Raw genomic sequence first — 27,818 nt, 5'->3', positions numbered from 1 at the left:
GAAGGGAAGAGGGCTTTTTTTTAATAACAATACCTTCCTGTTATTGCAATGCATGGAAAGTTCTTCCGCACAAGTCTTGTTAAGTCAGGTGTATATTTGCAGTATCAATTGTTTGTAGCTATGTACTTGCCTCTTCTGGTTCTCATGTGGTTTCCCTGCAAGTAACTCTTTTGGTGTGATCTGCAATGAAGTACAAACGTGTTTAACTCATTTGTTACATTGCAGAGGCAGTTTCCGTAGTTGTTAGTGCTTGAAACCTTAGGTGGCTTAGGTTCTTTGCCCAACACAATGATAACATATAAACTGTTTATTAGCCTAGTTCTCAAAGCAGCCAAGCAGATGTTTGCAGATAGATTTCCTCCAGGTGGTCGGCATTCCTGTTCTGCTATTCTTGCTCATGTTTTCAGGATAACAGCACCTGCTTGTCCCCTCTTTCCAGAAAGCTTCAGAGTTTTCGGATAAATGGTGTTCTACAAGCATGAAATTCTGCTGCTGCTGTTTTGAGTTTCCTCTGTACTTGTAGATCTCAATTCTTTATTTGTTAGTATCATCAGGAGGGGCCCCAGATGGATGTTGTTTCTGAAGCGTTTAGATGTGGAAATTAATCTGTTAAAAAGCAATCAACCCTTCCCCCTTCCCCCCACTACTGAAATCTTAATAGTGTTGATATTGCTATTTATGAACCTTCCAAGTGCTTTCAATTTTGGTATCCTGTCTCCAGAAGAAGAGAGCAGAATTCCCTGCTGGAGCTTATGTTTTGCCATAGTCTGGCTGTCCATCAGAGAGCAATCTGATAGCCCTGTCTGCCACTTGTTCCTCCTGGGAGGGTTGCCAGAAGGCAGGAAGTATATCTGTGGAGATCACAGTACATTTTGAACAAGATGCTACAACTATTATCTTCCATTCACTCTAATTATTTTTAAACTGTCCTAACGACCCCTTTTTACTGCCCAAATTATTAACATGGTCTGAGGTGTGTAGTTGAATGCACTTGGTGTTTGTCTTTCCACATGCCATTAGTCAGGTACAAGCAGCAGTTACAATTGGTTATATAGCAGTCTGTATGTTCAGCACAGGAGCTGAGTAGATGTGGAAACCCACACTTAGATAAGCTAGTCTCCAGCAAAAAGCCAGCACTGTATTGCTTCAAGCACTTAATTAAAATATTTAAATTAAACCCTCCACTATTACAGCAAAACCAATTTATAATTAAACAAAAAATTTAATTTTCACATGGCTTCTAGAGCTGCCAAGAGATTTCCCATACTGATAGGTGAAAAGTTAAAATCTCAGGTTGAAACAATTAAATACTCATTCACATTATTTATTTATAAAATAATACCATAATTATAAAATTAGTTTTAAGAATTGTGTTGCTGATTTAAAGTCTTGCAAATAATGTTTTTTTGTCCCAGTGAACGGCTGAACTATACTCTGTGTCCTGACTTTGTGAGAAAAATAACGCACATGTGCTTTTTTCTCGAGCTAGAGTATTCCCACCCTTGCTAAAACTGAGAAGTGTCTGTCTCATCTTCACTGTCCTCTCAAGTGCAGAGGTAGCAAGTTGTACTTACGTTAATCTGCTAATTGGGTAGCAAATAAAAATGTGAACAGGAGTGTTATCCATACCAACAGGGAAGCAATACAATGTTTGCATGTCATGAAAATTAAATATTTATGCTTTGTTATTTTGTTCTGTAAAAACAATCCTATTAACTAGACCTGAAGAGGAGAATGGTCCAAGTTTTCTGCTTTGCCTTGGCATGACTTTCTGAGTTTTTTGCAAATAGGACAATTCTAAACCTCCCAATATACTTCGGCATCTGTAGTAGTTTCAGAGAGGATACATTTTGCATTTGCAAATATGCAGATAGGCAAATATGCTCAGTCTCTATGCTATGGACTGATCAGATACGGAGATATGTAAATAGATACAGTACGTGAGCTGAATTCCTGAAGTTGAGGAGCGTGCTTTTGAAATATGTTATGAAGTTTATATTGTGAGTGAAAGGATTTGATGTTGGGAAATTTGAAGTACAGAAGAATAAATTCTCCTTATGAAAAATGGATTCAATTAATGTAGCCAGATGTTCCTGAGTTCTTACTGTACTCTTCAGTGACATTTGCAGCAACTAAGTAGAGAGACAATATTACTGAACTGTGCTGTGAAAATTGTAGTATTTGAGGAGAACTGTGTTTTCTGTGTGTTTGGAAGAAAGGAGAAAGCTTTTAATTGGTTTCCTTTCACTGGTATATTTTTACTTTTAAATGCTGTTAAAATACCTTTTTTTTCATATTTCAACTGAAGTATCAAAAATCTGACACTTCTTTGAAAGAAAAGAAAAGCACAAAAGAAAGCGATCAGAGTGCATAGAGACACTTGATCTGCAGCAGAGGTCCTTTGTAGTTGGCCCAGTAAAACTACCAATCCTTATACAGCTAATGGAAGATGCAGGTGCCTCCGAAGACCTCAAAGTACAATGTAAAGTACTGTTTATTGTCTGGTTTGCCACTGTTGCTCTCTATCCAGTGACTGTAAGGGATCATCATGAGGGTAGCTGGGTGAGCAAGGCAAAGCATTGAAGCTGGGCTCCACCTTGTGTAGGAAACCCACGAGAATCATAGAATCATTAACGTTGGAAAAGACCTCTAGGATCATCAAGTCCAACCATCAACCCAACACCACCATGCATCCTTAACCATGTCCCAGAGTGCCACATCTACACATTTTTGAACACTTCCAAGAATGGTGACTCCACCACCTCTCTGGGCAGCCTGTTCCAATGCCTGACCACTCCTTCACTAAAGAAATTTTTCCTAATATCCAATCTAAACCTCCCCGATGCAACTTGAGGCCATTTTCTCTCATCCTGTTGCTTGTTACTTGGGAGAAGAGATGAACACCCACCTCACGACAACCTCCTGTCAGGTAGTTATAGAGAGTGATAAGGTCTCCCCTGAGCGAGCTTTTCTCCAGACTAAACAACCCCAGTTCTCTCAGCTGCTCCTTGTAAGGCTTGTTCTCCAGACCCTTCACCACTTCGCTGCCCTTCTCTGGACATGCTCCAGCACCTTGATGTCCTTCTTGTAGTGAGGGGCCCAAAACTGAACACAGTACTCGAGGTGTGGCCTCACCAGTGCTGAATACAGGGGCACTATCACCTCCGTGCTCCTGCTGGCCACACTATTCCTGATACAAGCCAGGATGCTGTTGGCCTTCTTGGCCACCTGAGCACACTGCCAGCTCATGCTCAGCCAGCTGTCAACCAACACTCCCGGGTCCTTCTCTACCAGGCAGCTTTCCAGCCACTCTTCCCCAAGCCTGTAACGTTGCATGGGGTTGTGACCTGTGTGAAGAACATTGACACTTAGCCTTGTTGAACCTCATAAAATTGGCCTCAGCCCACAATACAGCCTGTCCCTCTGCAGAATCTTCCTACCCTGGAGCAGATCGACACTCCTGCCCAACTTGGTGTCATCTGCAGACTTGCGGAGGGTGCACTCAATACCTTCCTCCACATCATGGATAAAGGTATTAAACAGAACTGGCCCCAATACTGAGTCCTGGGAAACACCACTCATGACCAGCCACCAACTGAATTCAGCTCTGTTCACCACAACTCTTTGGGCCTGGCCATCCGAGAAGTTTTTTACCCAGCAAAGAGTATACCTGTCTAAGTCATGAGCAGCTAGTTTCTCTAGGACGATGCTGTGGGAGACGGTGTCAAAGACTTTACAAAAGTCCAGGTAGAAAACATCCACAGCCTTTCCCTCATCCACTGGGCTGGTCACCTGGTCCTAGAAGGAGATCATGTTGGTCAGGCATGACCTGTCTTTCATGAAGCCATGCTGGCTGGGCCTGATCCCCTGGTTGTTCTACACGTGCCTGGTGAGCTCACTGAAGATGAACTGCTCCATAATCTTCCCTGGTACTGAGGTCAGGCTGACTGGCCTGTAGTTCCCTGGTGAACTCCCCTTGGAAGAGTTGTGTGTATCCAGTCTTGTTGGTGTCCATCTTTGTCCTGGGCTTCAAGCATTCCCTGGGTGACGGCTGAAGAAGGTCTCCCAGGCACAGAGAAAAGGTCTCTCCACCCGTGCTCTGGATCCTGAGCCCCTTGGCAGCTGGCCATGTGTCTGGGTACACTCCAGAGAAGGGCAAAAGGAACAGGGGCTTCATACCTGTGCTCTGGGCACTGGCAGGAGCAGAAGATTCAGATTCTGGTCCCTGTTTTTAGAGCTATTCTCATCTTTTGACTGCAGTCTAATATACAACACATGAGCGATTATCAGTTATTACTTATATATCTCTCCATCAAGTCTTGCTTTAGGCCTGCTGGGATATACACATCATAAAAAGAGAATATTCAGGCTGGGGGTTGGGAGGGAATTTTTTTTTTTAGTCCCCAAGAGAAGAGGACGTTCAGTCAAAGAATGGGTCTCTGCTTCCTGACGCATCTCTAAGGGCTTCTGTGTGGGCAAGGAATGAACACTGATCCCAGTTTTAGACTGGAAAGTCGATATTGCCTAATAGTTTGAGTGCATTTTATAGGTATTATAGATCTTTGTCTTAAAATGGGTATATTGGGGCAAACCTGGAGATGTGTGACTTTTCTCTCCATTCCATTAGTGCTTCCTATAAATATCTACAATGGTACTTTGCAGTTGTTAACATTTTCTGAGTTTTGGGACTGCATTTCTTATTATTTTTCAACATTTGGTCTCAAAAATTAAAAAATGTATGAATTTGCAAGGACCACGATGATGTGATGTCCTTTTCCACCAAATGTATGGCACCAGACCTTTGTGGAACATTTTAAATGCCCAGCTGGGTAATTACAAAGCACAGTTATTTCTGGAGAGTCGTGGTAAGGAACTGGCTGCTTGCTTAGAACAGAGCATATGGCAATATAGTGATTAGATTAGAGCTGTAATTTGGCTATATGGGACCCACTACCAATTATAATTTTTTCCATACCAATATCTTTTCACTTTCAAGGCATTGTGACACACTAAAGTTTTCTCATTAAAGAGAGGGGACTGTGTATTTCTTTGAGATGTGTTGGGATGGAAACTGTCTTCGTTAGTTATTCTGTGCTTCTGCAACTTATCATGTGGGTTACCTAGTGAGTTCATATGGAGTTTAAATGGGAGAGGGAGGGAATGAGGTTTTTGCAAATACTTGTTCATTTGTAGAGTCTCAATTTTGGTAATTAAAATACCAAAACCATCATCTCCTTTCTGTCAGTGTGAATCAAGTGAGAAATAATTAAAGCCACTAGAGTTTTATTGGTAAAATAGAGATAGAATTTGACATAAAGCAATATAAAAATAGCATGAGAAAAGATAATGCTTTGCGCTTGCTGCTGCCTCAAAATTCAGGATTATTCTAGTAATGTCAGTGACATTCCTTGCTGATGGCCTGTTATTTTAGTGTGCTGAGACTCCCACTCAGCCTCCCTGGAGTCAATGCACAACTTCTGACCTCTCCATGTTGCACCACAGGAAGCTCTAGTACTGCAGACAGATATAATCACAGAATAATTTCGGTTGGAAGGGACCTCTGGAGGTCATGTCTGGTCTGGCCTGTGCTCAAAACACGACCAGCTGGATCAGGCTGATCAGGGCTTGACCAGTTGAGTTCTGAATTTCTCTGAGGATGGAAATTTCATAACCTCCATAGAAAACCTGCTCCATTGTTTTAGGGAAACCCCCAAAAAAGAACTACAGTATTTTAGGTACTTTGACTGCAATTCCAGTGTGATAAGAGGTATCAGTGGGATAGAAGAAGTTAATGCTGAACAGCTTCAAGATGAAGTAACAAGGAAACTTCTGTAAGAATCCCATAGTAAGATTTTAATAAAATGTGAGTGGTCCTTTGGATTATGAAATACTGAAATTAAATTATTTGATACTTAAGTATTTGGTGTATATCTTCCTTAAGGGGAAAAAAAAGGAGGAAATAAACCTCATTCAGTATTTTAACTTTTCTTTCTAGTTGAGTATTATATAACATATAAAGTACGTTATAATGTCCTCTGAGATGGAAAAAATTAGATGCTGTTTCACACTAATTAAAACTGAACCTCTTCAATGCTATCTTTAGTTTTCAATTGCTTCAAACAGATTTATGTTCTATTGATTGGGATGTTGTGTAACCAACACTCTGATATCCAGGATTGTGAGAAGGACATCCTAGATAACTGGGACAACACTGGATGTTGTGGTTACTATCAGACACTTGGAAAGTCCAGGATGGACTTACCCAACTGGAAATAATCACCCTGGAGATTAGTTCTGGCTCGGCAGTAGCCCTGCTGGAGTGGCGCTGCTGGAACTTGGATGCTGGTGCTGATCTGTTTAGCCTTGTACCATGTTACAGTTTTGTGTCTGGATAAAAGAAGCCCCTCAGTACCAGTGGTGATAATGGGTGGCTAAATGCTTCACCACCATGCTACTGCAAGTCCAAGTCCTGGGAGTTGAGATCAGAGGCATCCAAACTAGCTTAGCATGGAGTCATTTTGGGTCTGGCAGGTTTATGAGCTCAAGATATGTGCTGAAACAGATCAGTTCTGTACCTCTGCTGGACTTAAAATGGCTTTGGAAGCCATTTAACTACATTACTGTGGTGCTGCATCTAAGCTAATGAATGTCTCCAGAGCTCACTGAGCTCAAAGCCAATATGAGATTATCTATACCCATGGAGTGGTAATTTTATTTAATTAATAGAATTAAATTATTTTAAATTGAGATAAAAGAATTCTTAACAAAGGCAAATCACCCAATTGGTTTCATTTATGATTAAATAATAATTTGCTGGTATTCCAAATGTAAAGGTCAATCATTGCAAAATCATGGTCCTAGTGTGTGGGAAGAAATGGAAAATAATAATCCAATATTGCTCTTTTGAAATCTTAACTCTGCACAGTGTATCTTCTGAAGTGGGCTTAAGTTATTAAAATGTCTCCAATGACGTGCAATTGTCACGCAATGCTTGTTAGACTGACAGTTGTATAAAACCCTGTGGTTTATTCCTAAACATTAATAATGGAGGCATCAAACTCGAAGGTATTGAGTTTGTAAGTAAAAATGTATTGATGGACCAATGTCCATTGATATTTTCCAGATCAGAACTGCATTTTCATTTCAGCTAGGAATTGAATTACATTACAAATTAGTTTTGAAGATTGTAGTGTTGTTCGTATTAACTCTGAGTTATGCTTCTTGTTTACAAGCTGAGAAAAATTCAGAATTTTATGTTGTTTGACTGAAACCACTGAGAGCTTTTGCTAACATCAGGAACTTCAATCTTCCATTTAAATAATCTTGTTATCATTCTGTAAAAATCTATAAACCTACAGTCACAGAACTAAGTGGGTAATGATAGGTGTGATAAAGATGGCTCTTGGAAGTTACTAAAGTGTTTGAGCAGAACTAGGTGTTGAATTAAGGCAGAATAAATCTGTTGTTTTGGAATTCAGCTTTTGAATATCTAGTAGAGAAGTGCTCAGAAGTTTTGCCACAAGAGCTTACATTCAGAAGAGGCACTGCAAGGGATGAATTAAACAGCAATAATATTGGTATAACAGCTTCAATTTGTTTTAAGCTTTAGTTCCATTCATAAGCATGGATCCAGCTATTAAAAGCAAGTGGAGGCAAATCACAACATTTATTTTAACTTATGTCTTCTAGATACTAAAAGCTCATTTTATCTTTTATTAGTTCTGGACCTACAGAGGAACACCTGCTGCAATAATCCAGAGGAGATGAGGTTTTCAGACTTTTGTTTAAAAAAAAAAAATACCCAACCAACCCCCCAATAAAACCCCAACACACCAAAAAACCCACAAACAACAAAACACAAAAAGGCAAACCAACGTTTTACACATTGTTTCTTCTACATTTTTTTGGTCTCTTGACATGTAAGTAAATTTCTTCGAGCATTATGAGATGCAAGTTACAATATTCTTTTCTGCAGTGACCTTTTAAAATTCAGCTGTATTACATGACTTTGCAGCAACTGGTCCTAAAGAAAATGTAGAAAGTTTTGCTTTTGAAAATTAAGCTAGTGGAATTCTTTACAACACATGAATATACTGAACCACATAGTGTACACAGAATCTCAAGCCTGTTCAATACAAAACCCATACTTAAGAAAATTACCCATCTTTAAGACACTACTCAATATATAGACATAATTGCATATAAATGGCATTTCTATATGTAACACCATTACAGGGTCAATGTTTTCAGTCATTTTATTAATTAATTAAATAATTAATTAATGAGGTGGAGCGTGCCTGCCTGCATATGGGAAGACTCGCTTGCTTTTGCCAGCAAAAGCAGGTGTTGTTCTCCCACCAGCCACGAGCTTGTTTGGGATGACTGGCGTAGTGACTAACCATCCACCAGTCCTTCCTCTTCATATGGGCAGAGAGCCACCTGGCCCTTCTCCAAAAGTCTGTACTGATTCAGCACATCTTTGCAGCAGCCAGAAGCATCCCTCTTCAGTGGTGCAGGCTGCTGAGTGCATGGCAGACTCTACCTCCTTTTTTTCTCTGATGTCCCATCAAAGTAAAAATCTTGGTGCTTGGGCTGTTAACATGGCCTGGGCCAAGTGTATTAAAATGCTCTGAGATTAAAACAGTGGTCAGAGCTCCACTTGTCAAGAATAATGAACTTTCTCATCTGTACATAGGAGACAGGGCTCACTTGGTTGGGTGTATTCTGCTGTTCTGAGGATGCTCTACATCAGTAGGGTGAGAGCTCAAGTATGTACCAGCCTTTCTCTGCCTGAATTTCACTATCCACAGTGTCACCTGGTTCTCTCCAAACTAGAGCTAGAGAGAGCTAGAATGAAGACTCTGTGTGTAACTGAGTGAGCTTGATTGCAAGTTGAAGAACTACACTAACGTGACAGCATAGGCCTCTCTTTGGGAGACAAGTCCTAGATCATAGTGAATTCCCACATTAGCCAAAGACCTCAATTAAACTTTTAAAAATGCTACAAAAAAGTTTTGTTCTTTTTCTGTCTTCTCTACTTCTCTTACTTGAAGACACGCTTGAAGCACAGGACTGAGTCAGGGAGGCCACAGGAAGCGAACAAAACAAAACGCTGTCTTTTAGAGCATTTTCAGGAAAGGAACCAGAAGCCACCCTAAGCACCTTTCTCCTGGTGAGGTATTTACCATTTTCAGTTTTACTGGAAGATGATACAGAGCCTTGCTCCAGCAAATAGTATGTCTGGAGTTAAGCCCAAGTTATCACCAAGGACTCAAGAGTGATTATTCGTATCCCTCAACATGCTATTGGAAGATGCTCAAATATGGTAGTGAAGGTAGTATAAGAATAGTGTTTAATCAAGCTCCTATTTAATTTTTAGAGCTGATTTCTCACATACGTGCCTGTGGGAAGGTAGTAGCAAGTGTACACTCCCTTTTAACTTAGGAGTAAGTTCATCTGCTCAAGGTGTAAATTCAGTGTAAATTAATCTGTTATAAATTATTGTTCTTTATGTCTTTCCTTGCAATATCATTCTCATCTGTTCTTACCAATTTATTCTTTCTTCTCTGAATGCCTTTGAATTTGAGCCCACAACAAAATCCTTACTTGTTTTTTTTTCTTTTTTGTCTCTCTCTCTAAGCTAGAGCTCCACATAAGAAAGGATATAATTTTCTCATTTTTGTATGCTTTGTGTATCTATAGATGGAGAGTATTCATTCAAAATCTACTAGAACTGGGTGTGGGAAGTTGAAATGTAAGAGGTTTGCACTAGCAGTAAAGGGTCAAATTTAGCACTGATGTGAAGCAAATTAAGTTCATTTTCTAATTTAAGAGTGGCATGATATTATGGCTTCCATATGCTTGCTGCTTGTGAAGCTCCCTGCATTAGCATGGTGCGTTGCTTCAAAGAAGTCCTCTGCTTCCCAGGGACAATTCCACGGAATGCTGTTTGTTCGTAAGTCAAGGAGCAGCGCTGCTTGCTAAGTTGAACAAGTTTGTCTGTGTAATACAGTGTGTAAGGGGTTTGTTTACACAGGCTGCCTGGAAAGCAAAAGGCAGCCTTTTAAACAGAACCATCAGGTAGTGTAGACTCTGGTGAGATCCATGTGCCACCTTTTTACTGAGCTTTGTGTTTCTGTAGTCTCCCAATACCAAGTTCTACATCAAAATCTTTTCAGAGCGATGCTCCAACTAAAAAGTCAAAAGTCTTTTTAATAACAGGCTTGACACATAATTTGTAATTTTGTGCTTAAATAGCATTTTGCCTTCCTTTGAACAATTAGTGAGATTTTGTTTTACAGCATTATAAGACAACGTTATGGTTTTCTTCAGCATTAGGATGGCAGGCAGCAGCAAATCATAGCTAAAGAAGAAATGGTGTATTCAGGAGTCTGGCATCTGGTCTCTTGAAAAATCCACCTTTAGTTTTATGATATCTCGCTACCTGTTAGTTTCTTATATATTAAGAAAAAGCCTGAAAAATCAGCAGTTTTATCTGTGAGGTCTTATGGTGTAAATATTCTGACTTTGTAGCTGAGTATAACTTCGTTTCATGGAGATTTGTGAATGTTTAGTATGCCTGTCTTTTTGTGCACTAGGCTCAAAAAGCTTGTGTTCAACAAAGTGTCTAAAGCACGATTAAGGTTAATTCCTCGTCAACACAAGAAAAATAGAGAACCGTTTGGGGAGTGAGAAAGCCAAAGGTTTTTGACTGAGAATTTTGTTTTGACTAGTCTGTAATATCCAACATACTGTAACTATTCAGACTTTTTGAGTATTCTATAATTTAAACAATTCATTGAAACTGTTTTGGCATTGTTAGTATTAATGAGATGATGCTTTTCCAGAGAAGATTTCTATGCATTTGCCATTTTGTAAGTATGCTCCTTTTATAAGGTAGTTTTTGTTACTTGTTCAAAGTTAGTCCAGTATTTATTTGAAGGTACAGATATCCCCTAAACTTGGGATAAATATTTTCTAAGTGTTTTGTGCGTTTAGTAATCATCTATAAAACAGTCAGTCCCTCTTAAAAATGTTTAAAATTAAGTAAAAAATTTCAACATTATTTTAAAACATACATGTAACAGGAACGTTTTCAGTTTTCTTAGTGGCTATGTATTTCTTATGTTAAAGCAGAAGTGGATTTATTTCAGCATTTGTAGAATAATATCTTTAGGTATTTAAAATCGAAACCAAAATGCTGGCCCTTCAGAATCCGAAGCAGCGTTCTGTTTTTTATAAAATGTGAAGCCTTTCACATATGTATAATATTTTGCAGGTGTATTTTACTGTCATCAGAGTATCGCATAAAGTCTCCTGCTAGTTTCTGTCAGTTGATGTAAACTCTTGTAAGAATACTAGCAACCTAAATAACCACCTAATTGCTTTTAATCACAATGCAGTGAAGGGGGTATTATAAGAGCTGTTACAAGATACAAAGAATAGGTTATTCTTCAGTAAATGCAAACCTTTATTTTTATAGAGTAGCCTATTAGGACTAACTGTTGGTTTTAGTAAATGTGTCTGTGTTGTCATGTTGAAGCACTACCAGTTTCAAGTTCTGCTCCTTTGTGTACAGCAAGTCGTTCCACAGGTGAGAAATGAAACTGCAGAACAAGTTCACTTCCTTGATGCTAGTGAAGGCAGTAAAAAAACTTGTTTCTGAATCAGAGCAGAATTTACTAACTGAATAAATGACTGCATTTGGTTTTCCTTAAATCATTGCCAGAAGAGTGCAGTGAAACCCGTTTGAAACAACCTCGCAGTGGACTGAGAAATCCGTTGCTTGGGAGAGGTGGACTGTTGAGGAGAGAAAATGTTATACTTTTTACATGTGAATTCGTTGTAATATGACTGTATTAGTGACTGTTACAGACACTGACACTTAAGTTTTATTTTCTTTCAGTAAGAGTAGGAAGCAAAGAACTTATACTTTGTGGTGGCCGCTTTGAACAAAAGTTGTCCAACATTGTGTGTTTTGTATTTTTTCTCATGTTTTTCTAGATCAGTGTGCCGTTTATACAAGAGTGTGTGAGACAGTTCATTTTGTGGGCTGAATATCTGTGTACATGTATTCAGATATTAATATTTTTTTATAAAATATATTTCTTTCTGTAAAACTTCAAATTATACAACAGCTGTCAACTGTTTTTGATGATTTTGTTGCCAAGCTCTAATTACTTGTACATATCATAATTGTGAAAATTAATTAACAAAACTATATAAAGGATGTAATTGGCCTTGATGTTATTGGTGACTCATAAAAATACAGGAGCTTCAAAGAATATGTGTTATTACTTTTAAAGTATGTAATATTTGCTACTAATGCTAGACCTTTCCAGAAGCACAGATCACTTGAAGGTCCTCTGTGTGCTTGTATGAGAGTGCATCCTTATGGAAAATCACAAGCTGTTCTGGGTTTTAATTTCCCCCTATGTCCCCCCTTTCCCATTCCCCTCAAATCCTTACCAGCTTGTATCCTGCATTGAATTTGGGATATATTAACTATTCTTTGAGTATTACTTGATTACATGCTAATAAACATTAACTTAGTGAAACTGTAGGAGATTTATTATGTGTCTTCTCAGCTAGTGTATAAACTCTTTAAGTGTTGAGGATTGCAGAAGTATTCAGTTTTGTTCACCTTGCATGTAAGTATTCATAATAATTGTAATTTCCCTGTCCCTAACAAGGGATGGAGTAGGGGGGCACACAGATCATCCACAACCAGTATTTCTTAGAACTCATTTTGTTTATCAGTCTGTTATTATTAATGTAATTGAGCTGCTGTTATCGGTAACAGATAACTATTCACACAGCATGTTGAATTACTCCTGTGGATCCTGTGTGTATTCACCCAAGGTTCCCTGGCTGGAGCATCAGTTGCAGGGGGCCAGCCTAGCTCTGTGTTTGGGAACAGAGGGTCATACTGCACTCACACCCCAAGCAGCCTTTTTTGGTAGGTGTTCAGGAAGTCCCTCCAGAGTCCTGTGTTTCACCAGATGTGCGTATATAACCCTGTAGTCTTTGTAAATAGTACCCACCACCCTCTTGGATGAGGTCTGGGTTATATGAGCTCTGGTTGATGCTAGCCTGTGTTGGTGGCCTTGGGTAGATTGGGACAGACTATGGTGTCCTGAGTTTCTCAGTTCTTGTAGGTCCGACAGCATGACTATAACTCATCTCCAGAGGAAACTGTTATGAATTACCTTCCTGGCACATGCCTTTCCTATTTGTTCAGTTTGCTGTTTCTGGGGTAATTGTTCATCGATCCATCCTACAGGTGCCTGTAGAACCTCCTCACACAGGCTCGCCAGAGGGGCCCAGCATGACATGATGCCATAGCTGATAATTGATTGATTGCCTGTAAATTACAACTATAGTTGTTTGTATGATAGCTAGTGACTGTTATTGGTGGTATACCCTTGCCTTCCTCATTAGTAATTTGTATTTTATTTATTTACGTTATTATTTTAGTGATCTATTTAAGCTATCATTTAAATTCATTCCAACATGTGACTGTTACCAACGGTTACAGATAGAAGGATAGCAGGTGTTTTTCTGGTAATAAGATCAGAAAGCAAAGGCCAACAAAAATATGCATTTATCACATTCAGTCTTGAGCTTGGCATAAATGTTTGTATTTAAGCTTACAGCTTTTATAAAAGAGTCATCTTGAGAGGAGATTACTGTTTTAAAGTTGCTAGAATGGGTTTATGAGAATAGTTTTCTTTTTCATTTCTACTTAATGACAAAACAGATTAAGGCTTGATTTTAATGTTTCCACAGGTGTATCTTGAAAGACTTTTGACTTATGCAGAGATAGATATTTGTCCAGCAAACTGGAAGCGAATTGTATTGGGTGCAATTCTGCTGGCATCCAAAGTTTGGGACGACCAGGCAGTGTGGAACGTGGACTACTGCCAGATCCTGAAAGATATCACGGTCGAAGACATGTGAGTGCAGTATGTTTATCTTTGTCAGTGAATGCCAAGATCTGTGTGTATGAGGGAGACGGGAAGTTCTCTCATAAATTATATAAAGTTTGTATCTCTGCATTGTATCTAAGCATGGTGGATGCTGATAGATGGCATGAGGTCTACTTGACAGTTGCTTACATAGAAGACATGGATTATTTTTGTTTTGTGGTTGAAGTCTATTTTATCACTGGATGTTCATCCATGGTGAAGAAAACAGACCTGCAAAATATTTAAATGTATGACCTGACAAAAGCCCCCACATCCAAGGAGCCTGCATGTATTTGCTTCAGTAACATGTATTGTCATGCTAGTTCTCCATACGCACAGTAGACCAACATGTAAGGCAGGAAGAAAAATTCTTGTGATCCTAATGACCCTTAGATGATCACCCACTTATTTATTGCCATTATTCAAAATTAGTGCTTTTGCGTTTTTGTTTTTGGGTTTTTATCCCCTGTATCCTGCTGAGTTCATTTCCAAGACGTTAAAAATCTAGTCTTTTAACTTGCAAAGAGAAATTTCCATTTTTTAATCTAATGGCATTCTTAAGAAATGCTTATTGTAACAGCATAGAGAGTTGTGACATCGGGCTGGATACTGCCGAGTCATGTTAAAAGTATATTCCAACAGTAACAAAAAGAACTATAATAAGAATTAATACAATTTAAATCTTAATGTTTACAAATAATAAAATGAATGCTCATTTCACTAAATAGCGTAGGGCTTTGTTTGTTTGTTTGTTTACTAGGTATTGTGTATCTTGGCTGAAGTGCCAGGAGGTTGTCTGTGTGTTCAGGGCTGAGGCACATACCATACACACTGCGAGGTGCCCTTACCTGAGCTAGCGTGTGTGCGAGAGCGGTGCTGGAAGGGCTGTGGGTGGAATTGGCGCTGGGACGGTGCCAGGTGCCTCGACAGGCCGCTGTGGCATGTGCGTTTGGAGAGTGATGCTTTTGCTCTGCTGGTGCACGCCTTTTTTATAAGAACTAATAACAATAAAATTAAAAGATGGTTTAGTACAGTATCTGTGTGTTTCAGAGCTCTTTTAAGCAAAGCTAAGTGTCTGTAATGAGAAGTACATGGACTTGTCTCTGCTTTAACTCACTTAAGTCAGGATTGCAGCCACTGAAGAGAGTTTGTTGTGGATAACCCCTCTGGGAGGAGGGAAGAGAGAAAGAGGGAAGCAGATGAGAAGAAATGTTTACACAGAATGTTTATTTTAATCTTAGCTTGCAATCTCAAAGCAGTGAAAGGCCAAGCGCTTTTGCTAAAGCAGCCCTATTTTAGTTTCTTAATAGTTTGCTGTTTGTCAGATTGATAGCTGGTCTAAAAATTATCTGTAAGGGAAAGGTTGAACGTTAGGAGTCAGCTGATTGCTTTAAATTAAGCATGCACATACACTGCTAGATAAGACTTATAAATTGTGAGTAGCTGTCATTGCTCAAGTATTAGAAAAGTTATCTCTGAATCTTGTATTAACAAGTAATTTGTAATAACGTGGGTTTTTATCCCCGAGTCAAAGTTAAAAACACAAAGCTCGCATTGCTGTGGTATGCTGTAGGTACTTTCACTAGTTTTGGGGAAAGTAGAGGTGGGAAATATCACATAATGCCATTTCAGTATCTGTTTTAAAATATGTAAACTACTTTAAGGGTGGTTAATGATACTTCTTTTCTGACATAACCCAGACAGAATGAGATTTCCAAAATAAAAAGGGGGTAAAGGGGAACAAGAAGCTAAAATCAGACCCTTCACATTTCCTGTGTGCAAAATTATTCCATGCAGAACAATTTCATAATGCTTCCTTGACTATTCTGAGTGCTCTCTGAATGATTTTGCTAAGCTACTTTTCCCTTGATCCTTTTCTCATGCTTTTGGGCGTTCAGTGGCAGTAGGGGCCTCCCTCCATTCGCTCCTCCTCCAGGGCAAATCTGGGAGCTTTTAAAGTATTTCTGAAGCTGGGACATGAGCTGGAGTGTTGAACTGCTTGAAGCAGACTGACAGGTTTGACTGTGGCATGTGACAGTATTAATCAGGAATGGTTATAAATATGAGTTTTGAAATTGCTGATTCTCAGGGCTTTTTCTGAAGACAGGTGATGAGGCATACTGTGATGGTGTGAAAGGAAACAAAAAAAGAGGTTATTGTTTCTGACAAACACATGTGATGGTGCTCCTGTTAGAATTTGCACTTGAGCTATATAACACCATTACTCACATGGCAGGCCCATGCTCCTGTGCTAAGACTGACCCTCTTTCTGTACTGCACATTCCCTAAGCCAAACTCTGAGGGGTCCTTGTCCTCAAAGTTTCTAGCATCTTAACCTTTTCTTAAAGATTTTAGGGTTCTCACAAACTGCAAAACCAGAAGCCTTTGGGGAGCCTGTGCTCTCTTTGTGGTACTTGGTGATCTGGCTCATGGGCTTTCTGTTTGAGGCTCCTTGTCAGTTCTCTAGCAAAGATTTTGGTGCTTGTTGAGCTGATGTTTATATTCTTGCTGCCAGTTCTTCCAAATTTTTTTTCCTTCAGTCCTTAGTGTGGTGGATTTTTTTTTCATTCTCATTTTTTGGGTAGTTGGGACAGTACAATATTATGAATTTGAAGTGTCTAGCTCTGTGCAAGATGGGGGCTTTCACTGTTTATATTAATAAGGCAGAAAACCTCTAGGTCAAAGTCTTCAACTGCTGTGAATCATTCAGCATAAGTGTATCTTGCAAAACGTCATGCTGACCTTCCTGAGTTTTGTAAGTCACCAGCAGTACGTTGAACTGTGCCTAAAAGCTAACAGAGGACTTGGGAGGAGTGAGCAGCAGTATGTGTCTGTAGTCATGTATGTAGCATTACCCTGAGTTTCTGGTTGAATGTGGGGAGTGGCCACAGGAAGGGATGTGCTAAAGTAGTTGAATGTGGATGTATCAGGGAAAAGGGGTATGGTGGTTAGTTATACTACATTAGTTCAAATCCGAAATACCTGCATTTTTTTTGTTCTTTCTGATCTGTCGTTAGTCTGATGATCTAGCCTTCAAATCTGGGAACTAAGGGATAGTAAGCATTAGAAGCTATGTATGATTCTTAAAGATTTGGGGATGCCCTTCAAAGGAGGTACAGCCGAAGTCTTTCTCCATTCAAACAGGCTTTATATTGTCCATTAACACAGACTTTAGGCTTAGCTTGCAGAAAGTAAAATCTTGTCAGTATAAAAGGAAATTTAAAGGTAATCTTCTGTATTTATTGATAGGCATCTTAAAATGTAATTTTTTTAAATTTGGATTTTTTTTGAAAGCTAGAATCTTCAACAGTGTGAATTCATGCCAGAGAGTCCATATCCAGCTTTTAGAGAGCCTTTTAATGTTAATTCATATTTATCACTATGTAAACATAGAATTTTGTCAGTGTGAAGGAAAGACAATTATTATGATGTAAGAGCGATGTAAGAGTAAAGAGTGAGAAGAAAAATCATTCAGTGTTGAAAAACTACTGTACCAGTACTTCCTTTTTATTCTCAGATCCTTCCTCTTCTATTGCCAACTGCCTGCACATTCCTTGCACACTTACACTGCAGTCAAAATGTAACTGAAATGCGATATCATAGTCAGTACCTGCTGCTAACACAGCTGTGCAGTCCATATACTCTTCAGCAAACACATGCAGCTTTTCCCACCCATTTATTTTTTTATTTCTCATATCTTGAAATCACCGTTTTGAATATATCATAAGTCCCTGCATAAGTATTATGTAGGATATCTAGTTACCATGCAATTCATGAAAATTTCCAGTCCTTAATTTTGTTGTTTTACTTATTTCTTAACATACTTTTTAATGTACTGTGTAATGTGTTGCTATACCAAAGTTTTTGTGGGGTCGAAGCTCAAATAGGACCTCTGTTCTGATCCGGTGTTTTGACAAACACATTTGTTTCAGGTACTGAAAACCAAATGATCACCACTGTCAATTTTGATTGCACGTTGTAGGGAAAAATGTCTTTGTTCTGTTCATAAAGAAAGATAAGACAGTATGCTCAAAAATTCAGGTTTCCCATGGCTAGTTTTAAATCATAGATTATAAAACTCTGAAGAGAGTAAATAAGTTATCCAGTAATTTAGGAGTTGGAGTAATTTGCAGCATTTATGAGACATGTCAGACAAATTTCGGGTATGTCGTTTTGTGTTTTGTGTTTGCATAGCCGTGTGTACAGATCCACCTAGTGGAAGTACAGCAGAAACTGCAAGATTTTTTTTTCCTGTTAGCTTTCCTCTCCCAGATTGTATTAACTAAACTGATAAAGGTGCCCTTCTGCCTGTGTGTGGGTTTGATTGGCATTGCAGTAGCAGCTGCAACACGCAGCATCTTTCATATTCCTCATTGGTGTACGTATGCCAATAGAACTTGGTTGACTAGGTCAAACTTTAGGCTAGGGTAATTGCATCTGGCAAGAATAAGAAATGAACTTGGTTTATATCATTTGCAAATTAAATTACATTCAGAATGTACAGTCTGAAATACGTTTTCGCATTTATCTTCTTTCAGGAATGAGCTAGAACGCCAGTTTCTTGAGCTGTTGCAGTTCAATATTAATGTTCCTTCCAGTGTTTATGCCAAGTATTATTTTGATTTGCGTTACCTGGCAGAAGCGAATAACCTGAGTTTTCCTTTGGAGCCCCTCAGCAGGGACAGAGCATATAAACTTGAGGTAAGACACTTTCTTTTTAGATTGCTCAGAGTTGAATATATAGGGGGATTTGGAATTTTTGCGTTGTTTCTCCCTTCTCCCATCTCTTCCCGAATATTCCCATGAGATACTGCAATATCGTGTGCCCTGATTTTCATAACTGTTTTGTTTGTGCTTTGGGTATATATGGACGCGGGGACAGCTTTTTGGCCCGATTTGCTTCATACCTTCCCTTGCTTTCCAATTCTTTTTCAGTTCCAGTTGTCTAAATTGGCCTTGTGAAAGTACCCACAAGTTTTTCAATTACTCTGTTCACAGTCTGGTTTTGTGTGTTTGTTTGGTTTCTTAGAACCAATTATGCACCTTAAAAGATGGAATATTAACCAGTATTGCTGAAAATAACTATTCCATGTTCTTGTTATCTGCCACTGCTCTACTTCACATAGATCCAAGTCTGTTATCTCCTGTGGTGTTTTTCTCAGTAATGGGAAAACAGAAATGAGCACACGTCTTCAGTGAATAAATCATGAATGCTTATGAGACCTGAGTATACCACGTGCAGAAGGCACTACGTCGGATGGTCTGGATCTGTGAAATGCAGGGCACAATGAATTCCCACAGATACAGGAGGAATTTAAAATCATGAGCCAATTGTGGGCACTTTGCAAGACTGGAATCTATTTTTCCTGAGCTTTCTGATATTAGGTTTTTCAAACAAGGGCATTATTGCATGAGTGTGTACATATTTTGTTAATAATTTTGAAATCTGTCATTAGATGCTAATTGCTTTGAACATCGCCCATCTTTAATTATATCACAGCTTTGCACTGGATGTTGTTTGTCTGTGGGTTAGAGTGAACTTTGCATGTTCTGAAACTCCTAGTGCTCCTGTAAAACATGCAGGCAGTACTATACATGTTTTTATGGGGGGAGATGGTGCGTGGGAAGGTTAATTGACTTGTTTGTGACTGTAATGAGAACAGAAAGTGGTGGAGAAAGAGTCAAAGCAGATTTCGCTAAAGTTGTATTTCTCATTCTTTCTAAATATTCTTTCTACATTTCGCAGATAGCACCAATAAGAATGTAACTTAATTTTGTGTGTGGAGTGTGATGTAGATTTGCATCAGATTTTGTTTCTATTGAAGAGAACTTTAAAAAATGAAAATTCATTGGGACTGTAATCTTAAATGAAAAGAGGTAATTTACTAAGTTATTAGGTGGTGGGTCTGGATAATAAGTGCCATTACATATATTAAAATCGAGGTAATTACTTTTTGAAGAGAATGCAGCCCACAGTGTTTCCCAACACCGTTGGTCTGTATCACACACAACGTATAACATCAGGTTAAAAATGAAGGTAACAACAACAGCTCCTAAAACCTTAGAAGAAAAGAAAATAGGAAATTACTGTAAATACCCACAGAATACTGGTGGTTCTTCTGTACTAACTAAAGAGAAGGCATATTTAAAAAGAAATAATGGAATATCTTTTTCGATAAATCCATATTCTTAAAGATTTTCTCATGTTGGGGATGCTTTGTGCTGCTAGCAGAAGTTGGCTGTAAAACAACCCTGCTAGCCAAAGAGGATGCCTTCAGGGAAGAGGATGAGTATCTGCTGTGAAACCAACTTAGTCTACCAGCTCCTTGACTCTGTTCTGTGGCCAGAAGGATGGGAACATGACAGGAACCGCCTTGTTCCCTGGCAATACTTGGCTGTCATTAGTGCGTCCTTGAAACTAGTTGACAGCTTAATTTATAGCCTCGTTCCTTGAGCACAGCTAAGCATTTAGCTTGCCAAGAGTTATCAAAATGCATTTGCAGCACTTTTCTAGGTCTCTCATGTGCTGTTCAGCCCAGAGTTCTCTGTTTTTAAAACAGTTGCCTCAATTGTCAAGTGGAGTAGGTGGCAGTACCACACAGGCAGTGATATGTTTGATACTAAGAGAAAAGCTGCTGTCCGTGATGAGAGACAACAGACTCGTAGCGAATGTATGTATGCAGTGGAAGGGTTTGCCTTGTCTGGTAAACTGAAAGGACCTTGCTCAGTCCTAAGATTTAAAACAACTTACTGACATTTGAGATTATGAAAGGTCTTGCCTAGATAAATGGTTATGTTATGACACATATTTGCTACCTCTGCATTTCCAAGCTATTTTATGTATCTCAAGCAGGAGTATTAGATCTGGCATGGCAGAATCTGTCTTGCTATTCCTGCAAATATCATGAGGTTGACATACCTGTGATGAAGAAAAAACCCCAAGAAGACCAAGGACAAGGCTAGTAAATACTGTTCCTCATCAAATGGAAATGCTGGACAAGATCCATCAGCTTAGAGGTGTTATAAGAGGTTATAGTACTTGTTAAAAATGGCATCGCTTTCTGGAGCATCTGCAGTGGATGTTTTGCCTTCTTTAATGTTCCCAGAACTGACACTTGAGAAGCAGCTTTGTCTTTTAAATGACTAAATGAAAGTAATTTTTTCTTACTTTTCGTCAGCCTGTGGCCTAAAAGTGTCCTGAATTTGTTATGCTAGTCCACCTAGTAGCCAGAAGCCATTTTCATGACCCCTCTTCTTTTGATTTTCCCATTGTATGGAATCATGCAAGTTAAAAATGACAATTAGATCATCCAGTCTGTCCGCCTGCCAGTGCAGTTTGTTCCAGCCAGCGTAGGTTGTAGTGTGTTTTCTCCTTCCTTTTAATTATGACAAATGTCAAGGCTTCCTTTGCTTCTCCTGAGAACTGTTTTCTAATATGATAGATTTTTCTGCCAAGAAGGTTGTTGGATCTCCAACCTTAATCCACCATTTGGTAATTTCCTACTCTTGCACCTGCTACTAAGCTAAATGTGAGTCAGATTCTGCTCTTTGGGGTAAGTCCACAAAACGTGCCTACCCTATTTCTGCTTGTGACCTTAGCACTGTGCTCGTTTCAAGGCTAGATTTTGTAAGAGCATTCATTAGTGCACTCCCAATAACTGACCATATGTTGTCTGAGCTTTTTATTGTTAGGACAATGCTTGAGCACATAGTTAAAACCCATTGAACTACATGCTGTAATTTCTTCCCTAAAGAGGTACAGCCCCATAGATCAAACAGACAAAAAGGAGGAGAAAAATATGTAAGTTACAAGTAGAGAAGTGTCTTTAGTCCCTCCAGCTTCCTGCTGTTGCAGTGATTGATTGCAATCCTGCGTGTCTTGTATGTTCAGAACCCTCTTAGCCAAGAAGCGAAGGGAGAGCAAAACTCCCCTGCTTTCTTGTCAGCAGTAACCCGACTGCTGCTCTTTTAATTCTCCATAAATTAAGGAGAACCCCAATCATCACAGCTTCTAGTTGCTCTAGTGATCTCCCTCTCTCTCTTTTTTTTTTTTTTCCTTTTACACATTTGCCTTATATATATCCCTTCCTGTCCCTGCTAAATCCCTCTCGTTTGTCCATTTTTGTGGGTGCTGCAGCACTCACAGTTGTGTGCCTTTGTTCGTTCCCAGCAGTGAAGCCATAGCCCTGCTGCTTTCCTGCCCTGCACAGACATGTGCATGCAGCCAAAATTCATACTACTACTGCCTTTCTCCCTGCTCCTTTCTCCTTATCCGCTCCCTTCACCAGTGACAGTGTCTCATCTAGAGTCATAAAACTCAGCAGAGGAAGTGACTTCTAGTTCTGCATGGGTATATACAATGGAAGAATATGTATGTATGCATTTTTCTAGCTGATTACAGATAATACAATAAAGTCCAACAAAATTTCACACGGTTGAAGTGTTGCTGTTTTTAAGAATGTTTTGGTTTCATATGACAAATGGTCATACAGTTGTCAAACGCAGTTTGACATTGCAGTTGTCAAAAATTGGTTTCTTTTTCTAGCAATAAAAGCAACAGAAATATCAGTCGACTGAAAGGTGTTATAAGCTATTTGGATTTATTCTAACTGAAGGACAATAATAAATATTTACAGTTTCCTGCTTTTGTCTTGTTTCCCCTTATGTTACACTAAAGTTGACTAGTTAACTTGCCAAATAGGCTCCAAATGTCAATTTTGTAAATTATTTGCAAATAAAGAGTCGTCTTTAGACATAGGATTGCTTTAAACAACAGTCAGTGTGTTTCTTACCCATATGATAAATCACCAGAGACTAGAGATACCAAATATTAAGTGCTATTTCCAAGCAAAATTTCTTTCTGTCTGACCAAGTGCCAGGACAGATATTTTCCTGTGAAACAGGCAATTTTGAAGTGTTTACCTGCTCTGGCTATGCCTACAGCAATAGCCTGATTTGGCAGCTGAAAGAAGCTGAGCTCCACCTCAGGACGCCTATTTGCCAAGCTATGCTTTGGCACATTATTTAATGATTAAACACTTCTCATCTCTTTGATTTTTAAATCCAATTGAATTGCATAAACTTTCTTAGTCCATTGAGTTCCTGATTAAATTAAATAAAACGTAATCAAGCAATTCTAAGAGAGTTAAATTATGGTCTACAAAGCAACAGGAATATTTGTGTTATTTTATTCTGCTGTTCTCTTCATGTGCACCAAGAAAGAAATCTGTGTTCAAGAATGCTCTTAAAAGGAAATTCAGTTTCCAACTAAAAAGCAGCAACTGGTTTCTTGGTGCTGGTGACAGGTTTTGTGTTGTTTTGTTTTGTTTTTTTTTTTTTTCATTTTAACCATGTCTTGTGGCTGGCTTGACCAAAGCATTAGGTGAACTTGCTCTCAGATGTATGAGTTGTGTCCTTCTGTTATACCTACCTCTGGTCTTTGCAGGAGTATTAAGATTAAAGGACTCTTCACTGCTACAACTTGCTGTGCTATAGAAGTAAAGATCAAGAAAGAAAATGACGATCAGTGGAGTCAGGCTGTTTATTTGTATTGCCTTGTGTTATAATCAAACACTTGTACTGGTTTTGTTTGTACAGCACTTTTTATTAAACATTGTATCTTAAGACACCACTTCAAAGCATTCCTGAGTAAATAAAAATACTGTTTTAGTTAATCTTATTTTTTAATTTGACCTTGAGTACTCCTTGCAGTGAGCTTTCTCTGCAGTTCTGCGCATTTGATCACCAGGGTTAATGCCCGTACTGTTGCCAACCACAAGAACTCTAATAGATGTGCTATTTTAGGGCACAGTGTAGTTGTGCATGAGGTCCATAACAAATATTTGTTTTAAACTTGCCCAAAAACAGTAGGAGAACATAAAACGTTAACTCCAGTATAGTATAATAGGATCAACATTTGAATAATGTTTGTCTCTCTCTTTAAAAGGTTTTTAACATTTCCGTGTATTTGTAATGCAAATTAAATTATTCTGAATATGAGCTTATTTCCCACTGGCACCATATAAGATAGCCTGATCACACAGAAATCACCATCTCTTTCCGAGAGGCAAGTGAACATCAGCTCTGTAAGCGAAGCAGGGCAAGTATTCTGCCAGACCATTTATCAGTAGGGAAAAATGTAATTACTACAAGGCTTTTTAGGAAATTAAAAAAAGAAAAGCCATCCTTTTTATAGATTCTCCAAATATACTTACAATTTCTGTAATTGTTAAGTTTTCCACAATTTTTCACTAATGAAGTGCTGTATACAAGTACTATATAGCGGTGGGTAAGCATTGTCAGCTACCTCGATGAGATTTGTGATGGTTAACCTGGAAAAAAAAGACTTTGCATATGCCCACTGAGCCCTTCAGAAGCAGCTTTGGTGGGCAATGAAATGTCAGTGTGTTTCTTTCTATTAAGATTAATGAAATGAGAAAGAGGATTTGGGGAGAAGCTCTTCACGGGTTTTGCTTAATGAAGTAACTTTTTGTAGTTCTACCTATATGTAGAAATCCGCGTGTAGTTGTATTTTACCTGTACAGCTGTGGTCATCGCAATTGAGCTTTTGGGTTTTTTTTTTCTTTTGTCTTTCAGGCCATTTCCCGTTTGTGTGAAGATACATATAAGGATTTCAGGAAAGCCTCAAAGAAACGGTCAGTCAGTGCTGACAATCTGACTGTGGTTAGATGGTCCCCTGCTATTATCTCCTAACAGAGGAGACTGGAATATTCCTACGGACGTACTGTTTCATCCATCCATTTTTTGGGGGTGGGCTGGGGGCGGGGGCATAAAGAAAAAAAAAGACTTTTGATTTTTTTTATTTTTAAATCTGTCAAGCTGCCTTTACAGTGCCTCCCCATTGTGTAGCACACGAGTAAAATACCTAGTGGAAGGAGAAATGGAGAAATCAGTGTTCGGGAGAAAAGATGGGCAACAATTTTTTTCCCCACTTTCGCTAACAGCTTTACCCTTTTTATAAGGAAACGGCAAATCAGGTGCTTAGAAGAAGAAATAAATAAAAATGAAGTAGAGGCAGAAAAATATTTAAGAACTGTGCCATTTCCTAATATGCTGTACTCATGAAGAGAAATGGCAGCATGAACACAAACCATGTAGTCAGATGACTGTGCACTAGAGGAGTGAAGTTGGGAGAGTTCCATCCTAAAGGTTTCTCTTAATATCTTTTTTTTTGTTGTTGTTTTTTTTTGCGTTCCTCATTGCTGCTTCCCAGGATAAATTCTTCCCCTTGCACAGCAGCAAATAATGTCTGTATTTACAGTAGCACAAGCCCCTGAATAAATAGCATTGGGTTTTTTCACTGCACTTTTCTCCGTAAGCTGTCTTATTAGCATTATTCTTCATAATTATTATGCATATGTTATATTTCTTGTATGCCTTTTATTGTATTTCAAAAGAGAGAACTTGACCATAGTGCTGAACCAAAAGCGTGTACAGGGATCAGAAGATCTTCGTAGTTCCATGATGTGTTTTATTTATAGTATACTTGGGTGCGTGTGCCTTCCTGAGTTCTTGGAATCATTTATTTTTCGTTAATATACAGTTATTAAAATATTCAGATGATGATGATAAGACTTGGGCCAAATCTCTGAAATTTGCAACAGATCTTGTGATCCTTTTTGCAGATTTTCATAGCATTAGAAGTTTAGCAGAGTTCATTTTGAGGGAGCTTTTTTTTTTTTGTATGGCCTGACTAGTTCATTCCTTCACCTCCAGGTCCATTGTTGCAAGCAATATTCTCAATTTTTATATGTTTACTTTAAATCAAAGTGAGCCTGTTTGTATAAAACAAAAAATAATAAAAAAAAATTGTTCCAGTGAGAAGGCCTGTAGAAGAGCAGAATGGAAATCTTAACAAGGTATTTGTCACAAGTAGATTTGATTTCGAAGCTAAAATACAAACCCTCAATTTTTCTCAGTGTAGGTGCTTATAGAAATTAAATGTAACGCAACTGTGAACATAATTTTCAACCCTGATTATTAAGCTCTTCTGTTGTTACTAGTTCCCACTTACTGTGGCTGTTGCCCCCTTGGAATTTGTAAGAATCTTTTCTAGAAAATAACTTGTCAGTATAAGCATATTTGCTTTATAACGCCCAGGGTGATTTTTTTTCCCTTTTTTTTTTTTTTTTTTTGCACAGTTTAGAAAGATATAGCTGAAAACTCTTAGTTCCCTGTAATCCTTTCTTTGTGACTATCACTGAAATGAATGGCAACAGACGTCCCTGATTTATGCACTACTGTGGTAAACCATAAAGATTCCGTATTTGTTTTATTAAGCCCTATGGGCTTGTAGCAAACCTAGGGGCCCAGAGATGCACACTTGACTTCCAGTGCAATGCTAATCGGATGCCTCCGGGCGGAGAGGCACTGACAGGATTGAAGTAGTAATACCAAACAGCTTTCTGTTAACTTTCTAATGTGATTTGTGTAGTTTGAGACATGAAGGTTTTGTCCATAAATTCTCCTGATATCCTTTGGGCCTTTAAAATAATCTAATTGTCATCACTTCTTGTTGTGCCAACGCATCAGAACTGTGAGTATCCAAGTCCATTTTTCCCTTGAACATGGAATGTAAGGAAAGTGTTTATAACAATACAAATGCGAATTACAGCATTGAAACCTCTTTACAGATAGTATCAAAAGGAACATTTTCAGAGCATTTGAAATTCATCCTTTATAAGCATAAATTTAGGCTTTAAAATACGTAAAATATTTTGATTTATCAACACTTTGCTAAACTATTTTCCATTTAACTTGATATCAGGAATATTGGTTTTATCCATGTCTGGGTGATAGAGATATGAACTTTGGATTATGTAAAGATCTCGATGCATCTACTATAATTTTTGTGAAGTTTATTAAACTACTTTAAAGATTGTACAGTCTATTTATTGTATGTATGTACATACAGTCTGATACTTTAAAAAGTGGATTCCGTAAAACCTGGCTCAGTCTTGTTTAGACTATTGAATATCGTTTTAGCCTTGTGCACTGGACTCTACCTCTGTATAGGAGAATTTTCCATATTCTTAATTAGTACTGATTCTGTGATTAACTTGGTTATGTTTCTTGCACTAAGAATTAAAAAAAAAATCTGCTGTAAGTGTGGATTTTTCCTTTAGTTTAAGTTTTGCTGTTTGAATCTTCTACATTTAGATGGACGTTTCTTTCCCTCATGGTTATAGAATAATTCTTTGCTTTTTCTTCTGGTTTGTTCCAGGGTTGCCAAAAAATATACAGTACCTGTCAGGAAATCTTAATGGGTGTCTTTTGTTTGCAAGGTATTCTATACTATGTAATTAAAAAAATAATTATTATTTAGGATTACGTTGTGTTTAGCGTAGTTTTTTAAGAATTACTGTATGGAAAATGCTTTTGCAAGGTTAGAGAATCACCCCGAGTGTCAGAAGGGAGGAGAACCAATTAGCGTTTTAATTAACAGCACAAATACATTGTGTTTTTCACTTCAGAACCTGAAACTAAATCTGCTGTAAATGTTTTCTGGATTAAGGTTTTCATTATTGCTTTGGTCACCGGCTCAGAAACGAAACGGTGTAGGAGATGTAATAAATCTGTCCCTTCATGCGTCACTGTCTTAATGAATTATTTTTATGTGTTAAGCCAGTGGGCCATTCGTTTGGTCATTTATGCATTGGTAATTGGATAAATTCTTGAAAAAGGTGTCTTGTAAGGGTTTTTATTCATGTATCCCTCTGCAGCCCAGATATGTTTCTCTAATTCCTTTTTCCATCTGCAGACTTGTTTATATTTTATTTTTTGTTTATATTTCATTTTGTGTCAGTGATAGATCTCATTCTGACAGAGACT

General features: G+C 38.4%; 1 protein-coding gene across 2 annotated transcripts in view; it reads left to right on the top strand.

Moving 5' to 3' along the window:
• CCNY (cyclin Y) overlaps positions 1–27,576 on the top strand; it is a 130,897-nt gene extending 103,321 nt beyond the window's left edge. For both annotated transcript variants that reach the window (XM_075082426.1, XM_075082427.1), the window contains 3 exons: positions 13,789–13,955; positions 18,506–18,668; positions 24,564–27,576. In XM_075082426.1, coding sequence (XP_074938527.1) covers positions 13,789–13,955; positions 18,506–18,668; positions 24,564–24,680 — 447 coding nt within the window. In that variant the 3' untranslated portion in view covers positions 24,681–27,576. The remainder of the gene's footprint in view (positions 1–13,788; positions 13,956–18,505; positions 18,669–24,563) is intronic.
• Positions 27,577–27,818: the final 242 nt, after the last annotated feature.

Source organism: Phalacrocorax aristotelis, chromosome 2 (genome assembly GCF_949628215.1).
Source record: "Phalacrocorax aristotelis chromosome 2, bGulAri2.1, whole genome shotgun sequence".
Classification (NCBI taxonomy): domain Eukaryota; kingdom Metazoa; phylum Chordata; class Aves; order Suliformes; family Phalacrocoracidae; genus Phalacrocorax; species Phalacrocorax aristotelis.
This window is presented reverse-complemented; position numbering and strand designations above follow the sequence as displayed.